At 38.6% G+C, this 17,195-nt stretch overlaps 1 protein-coding gene across 2 annotated transcripts; it reads right to left on the bottom strand.

The window, feature by feature from the left end:
• Positions 1-1,149: 1,149 nt before the first annotated feature.
• Positions 1,150-17,195, bottom strand: chek1 (checkpoint kinase 1). Of its 2 annotated transcripts, XM_084564941.1 has the most exons (14): positions 16,009-17,195; positions 15,729-15,794; positions 11,716-11,830; positions 8,060-8,168; positions 4,965-5,029; positions 4,818-4,887; positions 4,545-4,733; positions 3,988-4,092; positions 3,825-3,908; positions 3,644-3,728; positions 3,387-3,555; positions 3,015-3,146; positions 2,733-2,834; positions 1,150-1,590 (listed from the first exon to the last, which is right to left on the bottom strand). In XM_084564941.1, exons 2-14 carry the CDS (start codon positions 15,791-15,793, stop codon positions 1,495-1,497), a joined length of 1,386 nt encoding a protein of 461 aa, XP_084421067.1. In that variant the 5' UTR covers position 15,794; positions 16,009-17,195; the 3' UTR covers positions 1,150-1,494. The 2 variants fall into 2 exon arrangements, with proteins under 2 accessions (XP_084421067.1, XP_084421068.1); XM_084564942.1 differs by lacking the exons at positions 15,729-15,794; positions 16,009-17,195 and having other exon boundaries at positions 11,712-11,830.

Below are 17,195 nucleotides of genomic sequence, written 5' to 3' on the forward strand. Positions count from 1 at the left end.
CCATATATTTAACTACAAAACTTTCATATAGTCATTTGAAGCATAGACCTAATGGAGCCATACAGTAAATCAAATGGTGTATACATATACTGATCAGCCAACTGCAGTTGTTGTTTTTAAAAAGGAAAACCTTTTTAGATTTTAAGCTGGTTCGTTATTTTAAAATCAACTCTATGAATCTATTGCTGAGCAGTCTTCTGCAATAAATCGGTTTACTTTGTCCTCATCTTAGGGATAGTAAGTCAAAACAATCACTGAAATATAAATGTAATTCCCACATTAGTGTTATATTACCAGTTGTGTAAAGCAGACACTCTCTTTAATACAAGAGATCTAACAAGTTACTAAACATCTGTCGAAATTTTGATAGGTTGGTTTATGAGCCACAACTTTGCTAACATCAAGTGCAACAACACAAATATATAGCAGACCAGCAAATACTTACTAGCCCATCAGTAAGAAGGCCAACTTGGTGTTTGTCTTTGTCTTTCTCTCTTGACTCCATCAGTAAATGTAAACTCTTCACCCTGAGAATACAGAGCTACTTTTCTTATAGGCAAACTAAAGAGCAGTCTGGAAGCCTGACCAACTTCCCCACTCACAAATATTTTGTGCTGGAAAGCTGGTCTGGAACCTTTCTGTTGGGAACTGATTATGTACCAGGCCAATCAAATCATTTGGAGAGGTTCAATGTGGTGATGAACAGAGGAAAAACAGCAACAAAGTCATACACATCAATAACAATTGACTTTTGTCAATTTGTTTACAACTAAATTGCTAATAAATAGAGGTATTTTTTCCTCTAACAGTTAAAACACTAATAATTAAATGTCAATGGAGTGTTACCAGATTCAAATGCTGATAACAACCGAGTCTGACTATGCCAGGCTACCCAAATATCAGTTATTGGTGATGTGTGAATGAGTGCCATCAAGTACGACGCACTTCTCACAGGAGACTGTATTCAATCAGCCCAAGCTACATAGTGGCAGAACAGGATTGCGGCAGCCAGAGTGGGAAATGAAAAAGGATACATCCCTTATTACAAGTCAGTGTATTATCAAAGTAATTAAGATGTTATTTTAAGCTATAATCATTCCAAAACCTCAAACGCTTCAAAATTTGATGACACAGTATTGATGGAGATGAGGTAAACACCATCAAACCCGGTGTTTGCTTCATTTTCACTAAGTGCATTTAGCATACAATGTGGGTCTATTAATTATTTATTCAAGACATAGGTCTGTTTCATGTCAAACATAATCACAACACATGAGTCTTCTCCGCTGCAGAACATGGGTGAAAACACACACTCACTCTAATATCTTAGTGCACCTAAATTTGATCATATTAATTTTCCAATTAAAAACTAAAACAGATTAACAATTCACAAAAACAAGAGTGTACATACACACTTCAAGAAAACACCAATACAACTTAATATTTACAAGGTGTCTCTCCAATGTCCATAGCAGTGTGTTTGTAGAGGGTGGATCATGTGATGGGAAGTAAAATCTTCTGAGTGCTGATGATGTCGCCGAGCTTCTGTTTTATCTTCACAAACAGACGTTTAAACTCCAAACCATCACCCTGGAAACAAAAGGACACGTCAGCAATTCTCTGAAGAACACACATCCAAACGATGAACACGATGTAGTCTTACACAAGTGTTTCTGCTGCTGCAGTTCAGTTCTGGTCCTTTACCCAAACCCTTTTTCATATGACCCAAGAGTTGTAAACAAGAAGTCACGTAGATCAATGCAATAAAATAAAAATAAAAAAAACATTGCCACCATTTTTTGCTTCTCTCAACACAAAGCTAGTTTTCCCTTCCGTTTCTGGTTTAAACAATTTTTGTTGGTTTTAGATTATTATTATTATTTTTTTTTTTAAGTATTAAAATGCAATCTATGAGGGTGTATTGTTGCACACTTGTTCAGCTTTCCTCCGTTGTCATATTTTTTTTTAAATCCAAGTGACATTTCTAATGAGACGATACAAGTAACAACATATATTTAAAAAAATAAATAAATAAACTGACCCAAGGATTTTATGAAAAGATACTGGATCTATTAAATGAATATCATTTTTATTCGGGAATAAATATTCTTTTGAATCAAGCTCATGGTAGCCTATAACTGCTTACATATTGTCAAAATGGCGACACTAAAAGAAGCCAAAATCAGCACTTCCTGTTTCTATCATATGGTCAAACTGGTTTCTTTGAATAAAATAAATTCATAGTTAAGATGATATACATGGGAACATAAGTCATGTCTCTGTGTTCAGATTTGAATGAGGACTGCATCTATACATCTATATATATATATCTCTATATAGATAGATATATCTATATATATATCTATATATACACACACACACACACACACACACACACACATATATATATATATATATATATATATATAAAATCAAAAAGTAGTATACATCGCACACTGGAGAGTATTTTGCTGACTTTATTTGGCGTTCACGCCACGTTGCATATATAATAATAATAATAATAATTATAACTACCCATTCAAAGCTCACATATCTTATCACATGATTTTACTTAGCGTCTATGTAAAGAGTTGAGTTGGAATCTCTAATCAGACTAATTTCAATCAGGTTGTAGAAATATCGTCTATGTAAACGTAGCTAATAAGTTTTAGAGGTGGTGACACTATTGCTCACCTTGAATGTGGAAAAGCAGTTGAATCAGTAAAACCTACCATAGACAGCCTAAAGTCCAGCAGCACTCTCTGATTCATTTCTAGCAAATGAACTTTGAAGATGAGCTTGTTGTTGCGTTTGTCAAGTGTGCTCACCGTCACCTAAAGGGCAGAGAGAGCTTCAATCAGCTAAAGGGCAGTGAAGGTAGAGGAGACTTGTGTTAATCTTGGCTTGTATGCAAGCTGAAACAGGTGTTTTCTTACTAACTTTTTTCTTATCACAAAAACACATTTAATCTCTAGAATTGTTTGAACATTGTATACTTTGAGCATGGGATGTACCTGTTTGGTGCAGGTGAGCTTGAACCCAAGGGCCAGGCTGCCACAGGCATCTTTCAGAGCAGCTAAGGAGGCATCCGTATTCACAGTAGTAAAGAAACGCGTCATTCTGCGCACTAATCTCTGCCACGGCGACTATGCACAGAAAACAATTTTTAAAAAAAATAAACAGATGTATTACTGTAAGAAAGCTGCAGGTAAGGCACAGAAAAAATGTGGATATCCTTGAGATGCATTTCAGTCTGAATAAGGATAGAAACAAAATAACAAGCATGGCTGTTCCTCACCTGCCAAAATACAAACACAATGGTAAATATTTAAAACAAAAAAACATGGATGCGATGAAGCCAATGTTGCTCTGAGTATGGTATTTACCTGACTGGCTCCCGGTGTGCCAAGTAACTGACTTCCCAGTAACATGTGCTCAGGCTTGGTCGGTTGAGAGAAGCTGACCTGACCTTGGGTTTGACCAGTGATCAACACGGCTTCCCAACTTCCTGCTACAAGATCAGGCTGAGAGCTGGAAAACTGCATCCTGTCATCACTACAGACAGAGGAAATGGTTTACAGAGCACATAATAATAGAATAACTACACATTTTGGTTAAAATAAAAAAGAATCAAAACTCTGACCTGTTGGCTCGGGATATGAGTCCTGTATCAGATTTAAGATGTTTCTTTCCTTCTGAGCTCAGAGTATCTGCTGGTTGCTGTACACCTACAGAGAAGGACAGAAAGACACTCATTTTCAGCCCAGAAAACATCAGGGTTAAAGAACTTGTTAAAGTGAATGTTATATGAAATCAGGACTTGCCTTTAGTAAACCAGCGGTCTTTCTTAATGTCTGCGATGGTGATACGTGAATCTGGGTTGGCCAGCAGTAATTTGGTCAACAAACCTGAAGTGAGACGTTGAATATGAATTGAACAGATAATTTTGAGTATTCTGTACTTAAACATAAATCATTTTGGACGTACTAAGAGGCAGTGGTTGTATTTTCTTCCAAGGAGGTAGGTACGTTTTCTTTTGAATCCAGTCTGAGTACTCTTGACAGCTTTCAGTTGGCTGGTCCCAGGGCAACTCTAAATATAGAGCATATAGAACAATGACAATGACTAATGTTGTGTTAACACTGTGTGACAGCTTGTCACAATCACCCACTTAAAAGGAGCGTACTTAGACACATTATGGGACGTCAGTCATGTGACTGATCCCATGTTATTTTTTTTAAGTGAAACATATTCTTTGCACTTTATTAAATAGCAACAGTGTTAATCCTTTACAAGATATAGGCTGGTATAGAAGTGGTACACTGGTGAATAACATTTGCAGACTAAGGTTTTCATATTCAGAAAACTTTATTTGTCCCCGGGGGGCAATTTGAGAAAGGTATACACATACAGTTAGTTGAAATGGTTTCAATGATACAGTCCAATACAATGAGACAAGAATCAATAGTCTCTGATAACATTATCACCATCACAATGCCAAAGCTATTACATTGGACTTCATGGATGTGGTATTGTGATCTTACCTCCAGCCAGCATGGCAGTGAGGACTATCCCACAAGCCCAGACATCGGCAGGCTGAGCTCTGTACTCTGTTTGGCTGAGAAGCTCTGGAGCCACATAGGGAAGAGTCCCACAGAGTCGACTCAAGAGCCGTTCTCGTCCCTTAAATCGAAACATGGTGGCCAGACCAAAATCTGTCAGCTTCAGGTTATCTAAAAGTAAGAACAACAGCAGACAATAGTGATAATGCATATAAGATATTCTCCAACACCTGGATGGACACTGTGTTTCCTCACCTTTGTCATCCAGCAAAATGTTCTCTGGCTTTATGTCTCTGTGGGTAATGCCAACGCTGTGAAGGTACTCCTGTATAGGTAAAATTAAGAACTTAATAAAAGCAGGTGGAAGAAACAGGTGGAAGAAACCACTTTTAATTCACTCACCACAGCTGCTACTAGCTGCTGGAAAAATCTATGAGCGTCTTTCTCTTCCATCCCCACATCAGGCTCTGAAATTAAAGAGAGAAATTTAATAATCTAAATGCATAACAGCCAGATATAGATGTACAAGAGTGTTCGTAAAAATCATCAACTGCATACTATTTCAGAGCTTTTTATTACATTCAGAGCCGAATAATAACCTTTGTACTGCCTATCAATCATGGTTACTTCTGTGTGGTGCAACACTAAAAACTACAGACCTTAAAGAGATATATTTCATGTATTTGTATGCATTAATACAGTGGGGAAAATAAGTATTTGATACACCGCCGATTTTGCAAGTTTCCCCCCTTATAAAGAATGGAGAGGTCTGTCATTTTCATCATACGTACACTTCAACTGTGAGAGACAGAATCTAAAATAAAAATCCAGAAAATCACATTGTATGATTTTTAAATAATTAATTTGCATTATATTGCATTAAATAAGTATTTGATACACTAGAAAAACAGAACTTAATATTTAGTACAGATCCAATTACAGCGATCAAATGTTTCCTATAGTTCTTGACCAGGTTTGCCCACTCCTCCATACAGATCTCCTTCAGATCTTTCAGGTTTCGAGGCTGTAGCGTGGCAACACAGAGTTTCATCTCTCTTAAAAGATTTTCTATTGGGTTCACGTCTAGAGACCACTCCAGGACCTTGAAATGCTTCTTACAGAGCCACTCCTTAGTTGCCCTGGCTGTGTGTTTTGGGTCACTGACCCAGCCACAACCCATCTTCAATGCTCTTACTGAGGGAAGGAGGTTGATGCCCAAAATCTCGCAATACATGCCCCCATCCATCCTCTCCTTGATACGGTGCAGTCGTCCTGTCCCCTTTGCAGAAAAGAATCCCCCAAGCATTATGTTTCCACCCCCATGCTTCACTGCTGGGATGGTGTTCTTGGGATTGTACTCATCCTTCTTTTTCCTCCAAACACGGCGAGTGGAGTTTATACCAAAAAGTTCACTTTTGGTCTTGTCTGACCACATGAGCTTCTTCCATGCCTCCTCTGGATCATCCAGATGGTCTCTGGCAAACTCCAGATGGGCCTGGACATGTGCTGGTTTAAGCAGGGGGACTTTGCGTGGGCTGCAGGATTTTAATCCATGACTGCGTAGTGTGTTACTAATGGTAACCACTGAGACTGTAGTCCCAGCTCTCTTCAGGTCATTGACCAGGTCTTTCTGTGTAGTTCTGGGCTGATCCCTGACCTTTCTCATGATAACTGACAATCCACAAGGCGAGGTCTTCCATGGAGCCCCAGTCTGAGGGAGATTGACAGTCATCTTGAGTCTCTTCCATTTTCTAATAATTGCGCCATGTAGCGTATTCTGCACTTTTCACATGTCTCGTTAGGCCACCACCTCCTTTTATCGTAGGAAGATCACGGTTTAAATCAATTTATCAGTCTCAATTAAATAATTTGCATGTCTGAAGAAGTGAATCCTTTTCCATAATTTGTACCATTCATTCTCTGCTGTAAAACAACGTCACAAACAACTTCTTAAGTGTGAATATTTATTTAATGAAGTGACAACTATGAATGAATGAGGGACTAATAGAATATATGCATATAGGTGTGTAATCAAATAAAACGGATAGGATAAGACCTGAAATAACTAATTTGCAGAGTGATGGTGAGAGATGGAGATGTCTTATGATTTAAACTAGCAGGAATTGATTTGATACCTAATCTAATCAATCTTCTCTAAAAGATGTCAATAGGGAGTTTCAAAACAGTGACACCAACTCTTTGTCTTAATGAACGACTGAGCCTACTTTTGTAGAGTCTTCTCAGCACAGTGAGGGCGAAGCGTCGGCGTGACGAGGTGGTGACGAAACGGCGCAGCTGATGCAGGTCTCTCTTGGACCGGTAGATAGGACTTGTTGCTTGGTCTGCAACTCCAACACCCAGCTTCGCTTGAGAGCGTTGTAGGTGTTCAATCGAAGGCAGTAGATAACACTTTGCAATGTCTTTGTGTTCGAAGAAGGAAGCTGGATTGTTACGTCTTCTCCGTAGAAGAGATTGGGTCTTTCTCTGATATCCCAGCTGACTACGCTGGCTAACTTAAACGATGTTGATCTTCTTAATTAGTACTTCGGTGTGTAGAGTATGAAAATGAATAAAGCTAGAAAATACAAACATTGTACGTCGGGAAAAAGGTCCGACAACGACGAGAAACAAACAGAGCTTGAAATGGCCGCGGAACAATATTCAAGTTGTTCTTAAAACAAAGTTACTAAGTATAAACGTGACTAAGTACGTAAAAAAGAAGACTAAAAGAAGAGCAAGTAAAAGTGCAAAGTAAAAGAAAAAGTAGAAAGTGTAAAGTTAAAAGTGCGGAGAAGAGGGAGCGTCCCTCTGGTTTTATGTGTTAATTATTCAGGGCGTACTTTGGATCGGGTTTCCAAATTCTTCGCGCGGAAAGAGAAGGGAATGTCTTTTATACAGATAACGAGTTTAAACTGGTCCAATTAATACAGGTAACGAGTGGAGGATAGGAGGGCTTCTTAAAGACTAACCAACAGGTCTGTGAGAGCCAGAATCCTTGCTGGTTGGTAGGTGATCAAATATTTATTTCATGCAGTAAAATACAAATTAATTATTTAAAAATCATACAACATGATTTTCTGGAATTTTATTTTAAATTCTGTCTCTCACATTTGAAGTGTACCTATGATGAAAATTACAGACCTCTCCATTCTTTATAAGGGGGGAAACTTGCAAAATCGGCGGTGTATCAAATACTTGTTTTCCCCACTGTACATATAGCATACTTGACGTCAGTTTTACATGTAGTTAACTCTAAGTTAAGTTTACTCTGAAGGGCAAAACACAAAGGTTATAAAATCAGAAGCCATGTCTCCTTTGTTCTCTCAAAATAAAAGGTATGCAAAAAAAATGGAAATAAAAAATATCTGAATTGACAGCCCATCTGCAACCCTCCAGAGAAGCGGTTACAGAAAATGAGTGAATGAAATTATCTGAGTTTATCAAAGCGACTGGATTATATTACAATTTACTTGTCAAATGCAAGTAATGTGTCTCACCAATTTGGTCGAACAGCTCTCCTCCAGAGCAGTACTCCAGGAAGAGGTAAACAGTTGGCCCTTCCTTCCGATGGCCAAAAAAACGCACGATGTTGGAGTGGTTGAGCATCTACCAAACAAAAGTAAATGTTGAAATATACACTCACTAGCCAAAACAGAAGGTACACTAAATCTCTCTTCATGACTGTTACAATTTTCAGTTTATGTTGAAGCAGCTGATAATTCAAATTATCATTTTGGAGAACGTGGTTTGTGATGCTGGTAAACTGGACTGAATTAAACAAAACAGCGTTTCTGTTATTTACTTAATAGGTAAATGGTAAATGGCCATCCAGGTGTTAGAGAATATCTTGTGCTTTACAGTCACAGACGCATCTACCCATTTGCTCACACTCATTCACATACCAGTACCACACACTGGGAGCAACTGGGGGTTCAGTGTCTTGCTCAAGGACACTTCGCGACAGCTGCCTCACAAATAGGTTATATACTATAATAGTATACACAATGTTAAGACTAACTGTCATGGTCTCATAATGAATCGGAAATATTTTTGCACGTCTCAAACAATATTGTGCTTGTGTTGTTTTCCCGAAAGCACCTATCCTCATAGTTGGATTCGAACCTTCTTGTTGTGCTAACCACGACACCACTGTGTCGTCCCACCCCCAAGATATTTGTGTTCTTGACTAATAATGGTACATAAAAGATGGACTGATACAAAACGTTTGTTCTTATTCTGTGCAGAATGTTCAGATATTTCATATACTGTATAAATAGTTTTTTCATAGTTAGGATAAGATCATAGTAGATATGTATGAGCTTCTATTAAGACAGTGAAATTTATATTAATTGTGTTCTTATACACTGCCTGGCCAAAAAAAAAAAATGCCACCTGGATTTAACCAAGCAAATGGTATGAGCCGCCTATTGGATAATTACTGCATGGGTGATTATCTTGCAGCTGGCAACAAGTTATTTAACCCCAACTGATGCAATGAGTAGCTTCTCATTTCTTAAACAACCATGTCGAAAGACACATCCTGTGGTCGTGGAAAAGATGTTAGTCTGTGTGAGAAGGGTCAAATCATTGGCATGCATGAAGCAGAGAAAACATCTAAGGAGATTGTAGAAACTACTAAAATTGGGTTAAGGTCCATAAATATTGGGACATCGACACAATTCTAATCTTTTTGGCTCTATACACCTAGCCTGGTCGTTACCATCCTACGTTTCTGCCCGAAATTTGATTTCGGTCTGGCACGTTAGTCTGGCCCAATGTAATAGGAATCTGTCTCCGTAATGGGCGGATGCTTATTTTGAGGTTTAAAATCATTGGAGTTCCCTTAACCAATCAGCAACGTTTGGTAATGACGTATATTGTGCGCTGGAGTTCAGGCTCTTACGCTTACCACTTCCGCTTCCAGTCAAATAAATCAAACTTTTCCCAAAGCCAGTTGGAAGGAGAGCTACGACGTCCTTGCCATTTATATTGACAAGACAAGCCTCTTGTTCTGGTTTTAATTCCGTGATGCTCTCGAGAGTTGAGACAACTTCGTGGATGGCTTCTAGCTTCTCTTCCTCCGTCGCCATTGTTGCTATGCTGCTGAACTACAAGCTACGCTGGAAGCAACTCGGCATGCGAGTTCCGCGTCATCACTCAACTGTTCGCTGATTGCCGCGGTTACACGCGAACAGCAGAAGTGCAATTTGGCCAGACTCCGTGCCAGACCGAAATCAAATTTCGGGCGGAAACGTAGGATGGTAACGACCAGGCTACTATACACCACCACATTACAACAAATTACAACAGTTTGTATATGTGCCTCACACTTTTTAAGGGACCAAAAGTAATGGGACAAATTAACAATCACAAATCAAACTTTCACTTTTTAATACTTGGTTGCAAATCCTTTGCAGTCAATTACAACCTAAAGTCTGGAACGCATAAACATCACCAGACGCTGGGTTTCATCCCTGGTGATGCTCTGCCAGGCCTCTACTGCAACTGTCTTCAGTTCCTGCTTGTTCTTGGGGCATGTTCCCTTCAGTTTTGTCTTCAAGTGAAATGCATGCTCAGTCAGATTCAGGTCAGGTGATTGACTTGGCCATTGCATAACATTCCACTTCTTTGCCTTAAAAAACTCTTTGGTTGCTTTTGCAGTATGCTTCAAGTCATTGTCCATCTGCACTGTGAAGTGCCGTCCAGTGAATTCTGAAGCATTTGGCTGAATATGAGCAGATAACATTGCCCGAAACACTTCAGAATTCATCCTGCTGCTTTTGTCAGCAGTCGCATCATCAATAAATACAAGGGAACCAGTTCCATTGGCAGCCATACATCTCGTCCCGGGCCCAGGCAAGACTGTCAGCTGGCCTGCGTGTGATGCTGATGTTGCACGATGTAAATCATGCGGCGCCCGAGTTCATTTGACCGGCAAAAAATCGGCATATGTCAGACTGACCGGCCGGTCTCCGGTCATGGCCGATCACGTGAAAATCGGCCGATTCCGGTCACCAACCGATAAATCGGTGCATCTCTAATACAAACTGTTGTAATTCGTACACCGTTCACCGGATTTGGAAAGCTGAAAGTCTGCAGTCAAAGCACATCTTGTTCGTTTCATTTCAAATCCATTGTGGTGGTGTATAGAGCCAAAAAGATTAGAACTGTGTCGATGTCCCAATATTTATAGACCTGACTGTAACAGTGAAGGTCTGAAACTGTTTAAATAATATTGTGAAAGTCTGCTCCAAAATGACTAGAAACCAAATGTGCGATCGAAATTCTCTTTGGGAGAAACGTGTCCTCCAAAAAACAAAATGTCTGATAAACCAACATAATATTCCTGGAGATGAATTTGTTCTTATGCCATCAGGTCAGCGTTACTTGCAGCCTCCCAGAAAGACAAACAGATATGCAAGATAATTTATTCCTTCAGCAATTACGCTGTTAAATACTGAGTTGAGGAAATAATTATTGACTGATATGTTCTTGGCACACTGCACTTTAGGTAGTACGGATATGTGCAATTAATCTTCCATTTATTTTTTCAGTTTTTATTAGTTTTTTAATATGTGTTTCTAATAAGAACACATTACCTTTTATTCTGGGCTGCTATTTTTTATCTTACTTTATGCTCTCTCAGGACAAGCAGTTATTTGTATTCTTTTTATCACTATTTATTCTGCTTCTCATGTTTTTTACTTATTAACTGTACTTGGACCCAGGCCATATCATGCTACTCCTGCTATGTACTATTGTTGTGTGAATGGCTGTATGTCTAGATCGTGGACTGTAGAAACTGAATTGCCCTTTGGGAATTAATAAAGCTTTCTGTATTCTGTATTCTGGAGTGTGTGACCTTTTGTTTTGGTGGCGACTGTTTTTTTTAAAATGTATGTTTATTTTGCCTTTGTTTCTGTCTTTTTTATTTATACCACGACATTGAGTGAAAGCCCCTTCATTTACATAATGAAGCAAAAAGCATTCATATTGAAATTTAATAATTATTAAGTCATTTAAAAAAAAAAAAAAAAATGTTGGTTGTTTGTGAAGATAAACACTGAATCTTTTCATTCCATCTAGTATGAGGGACAAGTAAAATCAGTGTTATACTATAAGTTAGTTTTTCCAAGACTTTTTACTGACCTACCTTATGGACGCACACCTCCTTCCTGACATTTTCAGCACATTCTTTAGCACGTGAGGTATCGATCACCTTAACCGCTACTGCCTCCGCCGTTTGCCTGTTAACCAGAAGCCTCACTCTGAGACCATGCACACGAAGAGGAAAGTACAGTTAGATCATGAAAGATGAGAGAGCAAAGAGAGCAAAGAGAGCAAAGAGGATATAATCAGTTATAATCAGACAGGCAGTATGTCCGATGCGGTATTTAACATGTCACTAACTTGGAATTACGTTGTAAATCATCTTAAAGTGATTCTTGTGTCAATTGTGAATTAAGTTCATAAAACCAACAGTAAAACTGTCATTAAAAAGGAAAATACTTTGTCAGCTCTTAAAAAACATGGTAAAATATGCTGTGTAGAGCATCTCATGAACAAGGTCATTGTTTGTCTTCTAGTGCTTAAAAGTATTTGCATCCCTGTGAATTTTTTACATTTCTGCATAAAAACTACTCAAAACATCAGCAGATTTTCACACAAGTCCAAGTGACAAAGGGAACCTAATCAAACAATTGAAACAGAAATATTATGCTTTTGTATTTGTTTTTCTCTCAACTCAACTTTATTTATGGAGCACTTGGAAAAACAACCACAGCCATTATAACTGGGCTTGTCATGCCTGGATAATATCAGGCTGGTTCAAACATTTTGCCCCTTTGTCCTCCATCAGCATCATTTGTCAATTGACAAAGGTGAAATCCCAGCAGAGGTTAGAAATAATCCCATTACGCTCAAGATTTGACGTGATATTACTAAACATGTTGGCCGGAGAGGTTTTTCATTAGCACTACAATATATAATTCAAAATAAAGCATTTTCTCCTGGTGTGGAAAAAAGTATTTCCAATGACTGGTACTCAAAGGAACTAAGATTTGTAGCTGATTTATTTGAAAATGGTAATTTTATGTCATTTCAAAACAGTACAGAATATTACACAGATTACAGCGCACTCCACATTTTCGAAACAAAATTAACCCCCAAACCTCTCCCCTCTGTGGGAAGCGTAAAAAAGCAGTAGGGACCTACTACCAACATATTTGGCAATGTCCCTTAATATCCAGGTATTGGAAGAATATTTCTCAGGAGCTTAGTTCAAATTTTCACAAAACAGTAAAATCCGAACCAGTCTTGTTCCTTCTGAAATTACCTCTGGGGCAAATCTCTTTATCTGCAAAACGGCTGATATTAATAGGTAAACTTTTACTTCTAGCAAGGTGATGTGTTCTGAAGGTTTTTCCTTTGGAACACCTCAGTGCTACAATAGAGGGCAATACCAATTTTTTTTTTTTATAATATCTGGCAATCTTTTCTGGTGATCTTGCTGGCCTGCAGCAGAGAGGGTGATCACACTAATAAGTCATAAATACTTTTATTTTATTTATTTAATTACGTTTCTTTTTTTTGCATAGTACTAATGTAAACAATATGTAGGCTACGTGATGTAACTCATGTATGTGCAAACAAGAGCAGGGTCTCATGCTGGGTTGAAAGCCAAGGAATAAAAATGGGTTTTAAGACAAGTTTTAAAAATGGACGGTGAGGGGGCTTGTCTGATGTGCAGTGGTAGACCATTCTACAATTTGGGAGCAGCAACAGAAAAAGCTCTGTCCCCTCTGAGCTTCTGCTTAGACCTCGGTACCTCTAGGAGCAGATGATCAGCTGACCTGAGACATTGAGCAAAAGTGTAAGGATGGAGAAGCTCTGAGAGGTAAGGCGGGGCGAGGCCATTTAAAGATTTAAAGGCAAATAAAAAATGAACTCTAATATGCACAGGCAGCCAGTGGAGGCAGGCCAGAATGGTTTCCAAGAAAATTAATGTTTTGTACAGATCTGTGAGGTGCAAAAGTAGATGAACCCTTGTCTTCAGTATCTGGTGTGACCACCTTGTGCAACAATAACAGCAACTAAACATCTCCAGTAACTGCTGATCAGTTGTCTACAGCAGCTGGGAGGGATTTTAGTCCATCCCTCAGTTAAAAAAAAAAACTTCAGTTCTGGGATGTTGGTGGGTTTCCTCACATGAACTTAATCCAACATTTCTATTGGATTGAGGTCAGGAGGTTGTCTTGCTGCACAACCCACTTTTACAGACACAAATGTCCTGACATTTACTTTTAGCATTTGCTGGTATAAGTCAGAATTCACTCGTCCATCAATGATGAAGAGCTGCAAAACAGGCCCAAACAAGGATTAAACCCCAATGTTATGGTTCTGAGGCTGAAATGCAGTGTTGTTTAGTCTCCTGACATGAACCTCTCATTTAAACCAAACTATTTGGTTTCATCCTTCTTCAAAACATTTTCCCAGTTGTCTTCTGGCAACATACCATGGTTGTTCAGTGTTCTCCTGATAGTGGTCTAATCAATATTATCTAGGGATGCACCAAATATTTGGCCACCAAAAATTTTCGGCCAAAAATGGCCCAAAAGTGCGTTTTCAGCTGAAATACTTTTATCACCGAAACAACACGGCCGAAACAGGAAGTTGTGATGACGCAAGCAAAAACAGCAGCCAGGACGGGCTTGTCTGGAATGTCCAACATGTCTGCGGTGTGGACGTATTTCAACTTATAAAGTATTATATAAGTATAAAGACCCACTGATAGATCTAACGGTAGATCGCGAAGGCAGTGCAGGTAGATCATGTTCCATTGGAAAAATATTTTTTAGATGTCAGTCTAATTATTTATCTGCTGCACCTCCAAAACAAACAGCAAGACAAACATTCATCTTTTTGTTTAGTTTTTTCACTTTTTTTTGCGACATGCCCGTTCGGCGGCACACACGCACAGCCATGCACAACTTCAATTAAGACTACCGTCAGTGCTAGGGGCAGTGCTATTTTTCTAAAGGTGCAGTGCACCAATTTTTCTTAATAAATATAAAAACAAATATGCTCAGTCTGACTGCACAGTGGATCGATGCCGATTTCCAGCTGCAAAAGCTTGTGCTCCATTATTATTTAATGTACACATGAGTGGGGTCAAGTTAAACATTTTATTTTGAATTTTATTTTATTTTTATATTGTGCATCGTTGGAATGTGCTAAATAAATATTTTCATAATTTTGTAATTGATTTATTCTTTGAAACATTAATATTAATTTATGCAACTGCAATGCCTTGATAGGCATAAATGCAATAGTATTAATAATTGTCATAATAATTTCTTTCGGTGTTTCGGCCTTGGGTTCTTCATTTTTGGTTTTGGCCAAGAATTTTCATTTCGGTGCATCCCTAATATTAACATTAGCCAATGTGAGAGGGGTCTTTAGTTGTGTTCCTTTGTAACCTCTCAGATTATTATGGAGCGATATTATGGAGCTTTTGGAGTGATCTTTGTTGGTCGACCACTGCTGTGGAGGGTAAGAGGTGCAGAGGTGGTTTTGTAACCTTTTCCAGCCTGATTATCAACAACTCCTTCTCTGAGGTCCTCAGAAAGTTCATTTGTCACAATACAGTTGGACTGGAACAAATCACTATTTTCTTTTAAACAAAACAGGGTACTGAATGACACCTGAGTCTCATAATACTGATAGAAAACACTTCTGACACCTAGTTTTGCACCTCACTGCATATGTTGTATTGGCTAATTCTCCTGAATAAATAAATTCCAAAGCATTTTATTTCTGTTTCAATTGTTTTATTAAGTTCTTTTTTTCTACTGTCTACTGTGAGGAGTTTTTAATGCAGAAATGTAGAAAATTCTGAGGAGTACAAATACTTTTAAGCAGCATTGTAGCTGCTGCCTATATGGTCAAACTGAAAGCTGTTTTGGACTTTCCAACTTTTAAAATCATAAACAAATTCCTGTAGTAATAAGAAATATGCTACTCTAGTCTTTCTGTAATTGATCCTTGCTCATCACCATTTCTGACATTTCATCTCCTACCACGTTTACATGGCATTGACATGGGGACTGGTAAGAAAGAAATGAAAAAGAAATACATATTTTAGATGACAAATATAAGGATTCATACTCTCCGTAGGCTCCTTCTCCCAGTGTCTGGACAAGGTCCCAGTCCTGCACAAAAGGTACCGCCATGCTAAAGACAGAAACACTCAATCTCAACCAGACTGACAGACATGTTTATTATTTATACTTGACATACTGCGTCTAATGACATTTCATATGCCTATCTAAACATTATCATGGGATCGTGAAGGATTAAACAGCTCTTGTTAGATATCACGATGCGCAGAAGGAAACAGAAAACCGGAAACTTAAGTTGTTGATACGTAAATAAATAATGATCTTACCTGCACTGTCTTCTTCCACGGCAACGTTCTGCACATGAAGTTCTTCGCAAAGATTAGACGAACTTTTTAGACGTGTCTGAAGCAGTGGCTTGTTGTTAGACACAAATTTGGCGCGTTGACGTTTTACTGTCGATAACTTCCGCAATCCTCGTCATTTCCGGACTTTCTTCTTCTACTTCTCATTTGTCGGAAGCATTAGGCGCGTTCGACTTCATTAGACGTTCTCTGACTTCATGCAGACATGCAGATCTGTGCCGATCTGACTTGACGTGATGCATGCTGGGTTGTTATGCTCATAGACCTCGAATATGATTGGTTAAAGGCGAAGTCCCGCCCCCCTACTTCCGGGTTATGGGACCTATCTTTCGAAAAAATATGAACGGCAGTCTATGGAGAGATAATAATTATTTTTTGGTCCCGATCGAATTGTGGCATGAATTTCACATATGATGTGTGTGAATTTAAAAGATAATTTTTCACGTCAAGAGATAAATTATTTGACGTAAATAAGCTGAACAACATTAGGTTTTGTATGAGATCGCTTAGTGAACTACATCTCTCTAGAGATCCCTAGAGAACTATGGCTGTCTCCTTGTTGAGCTTTACCGTCTTCTTCCAGGACGAAGGCAGAAGCATCAAACGAGGTGAAAATCATTATAAATCGGGTCATGTCGAGAGCTGTAGTTATACGAAGGGAGTTTTGGTCGGTTCTGTACGCGCCAGCATGCGGGACTTGTAGTTCGTTTAATTACGTATTTTCCATAGCGTTTTACTTAACTATCTTGCGACAAACTGTGACATTCTTGACATGTAAAATCATTTTTTATTCTGAAAAACAACATATGTATAATCCAAGGCACAAGTCGATCGGGACCAGAAAATAATTTATCTTTCGCCATAGACTGCCGTTCATATTTTTTCGAAAGATAGGTCCCATAACCCGGAAGTAGAGGGGGCGGGACTTCGGCTCTCTGAACTTCCGACTTCTGAACTGGTTGCAGTTCCACTCTGGTTCCATATGAGGGCGCTCTCAGGACGAGTGCAGAATGAATGGCGGTCTATGGAGCAATACCCCTCAAAATCCACTTTTCTCAGGATATAATTTTTTGTGCAGTAATTTGAATATTGTATTTGAAAGGAGATGCAAAGAAATGACACATTGCTGGGTGTTAGATTTTTTAGAGTCA

Source organism: Chelon labrosus (genome assembly GCF_963514085.1).
Source record: "Chelon labrosus genome assembly, chromosome: 17".
Lineage (NCBI taxonomy): Eukaryota > Metazoa > Chordata > Actinopteri > Mugiliformes > Mugilidae > Chelon > Chelon labrosus.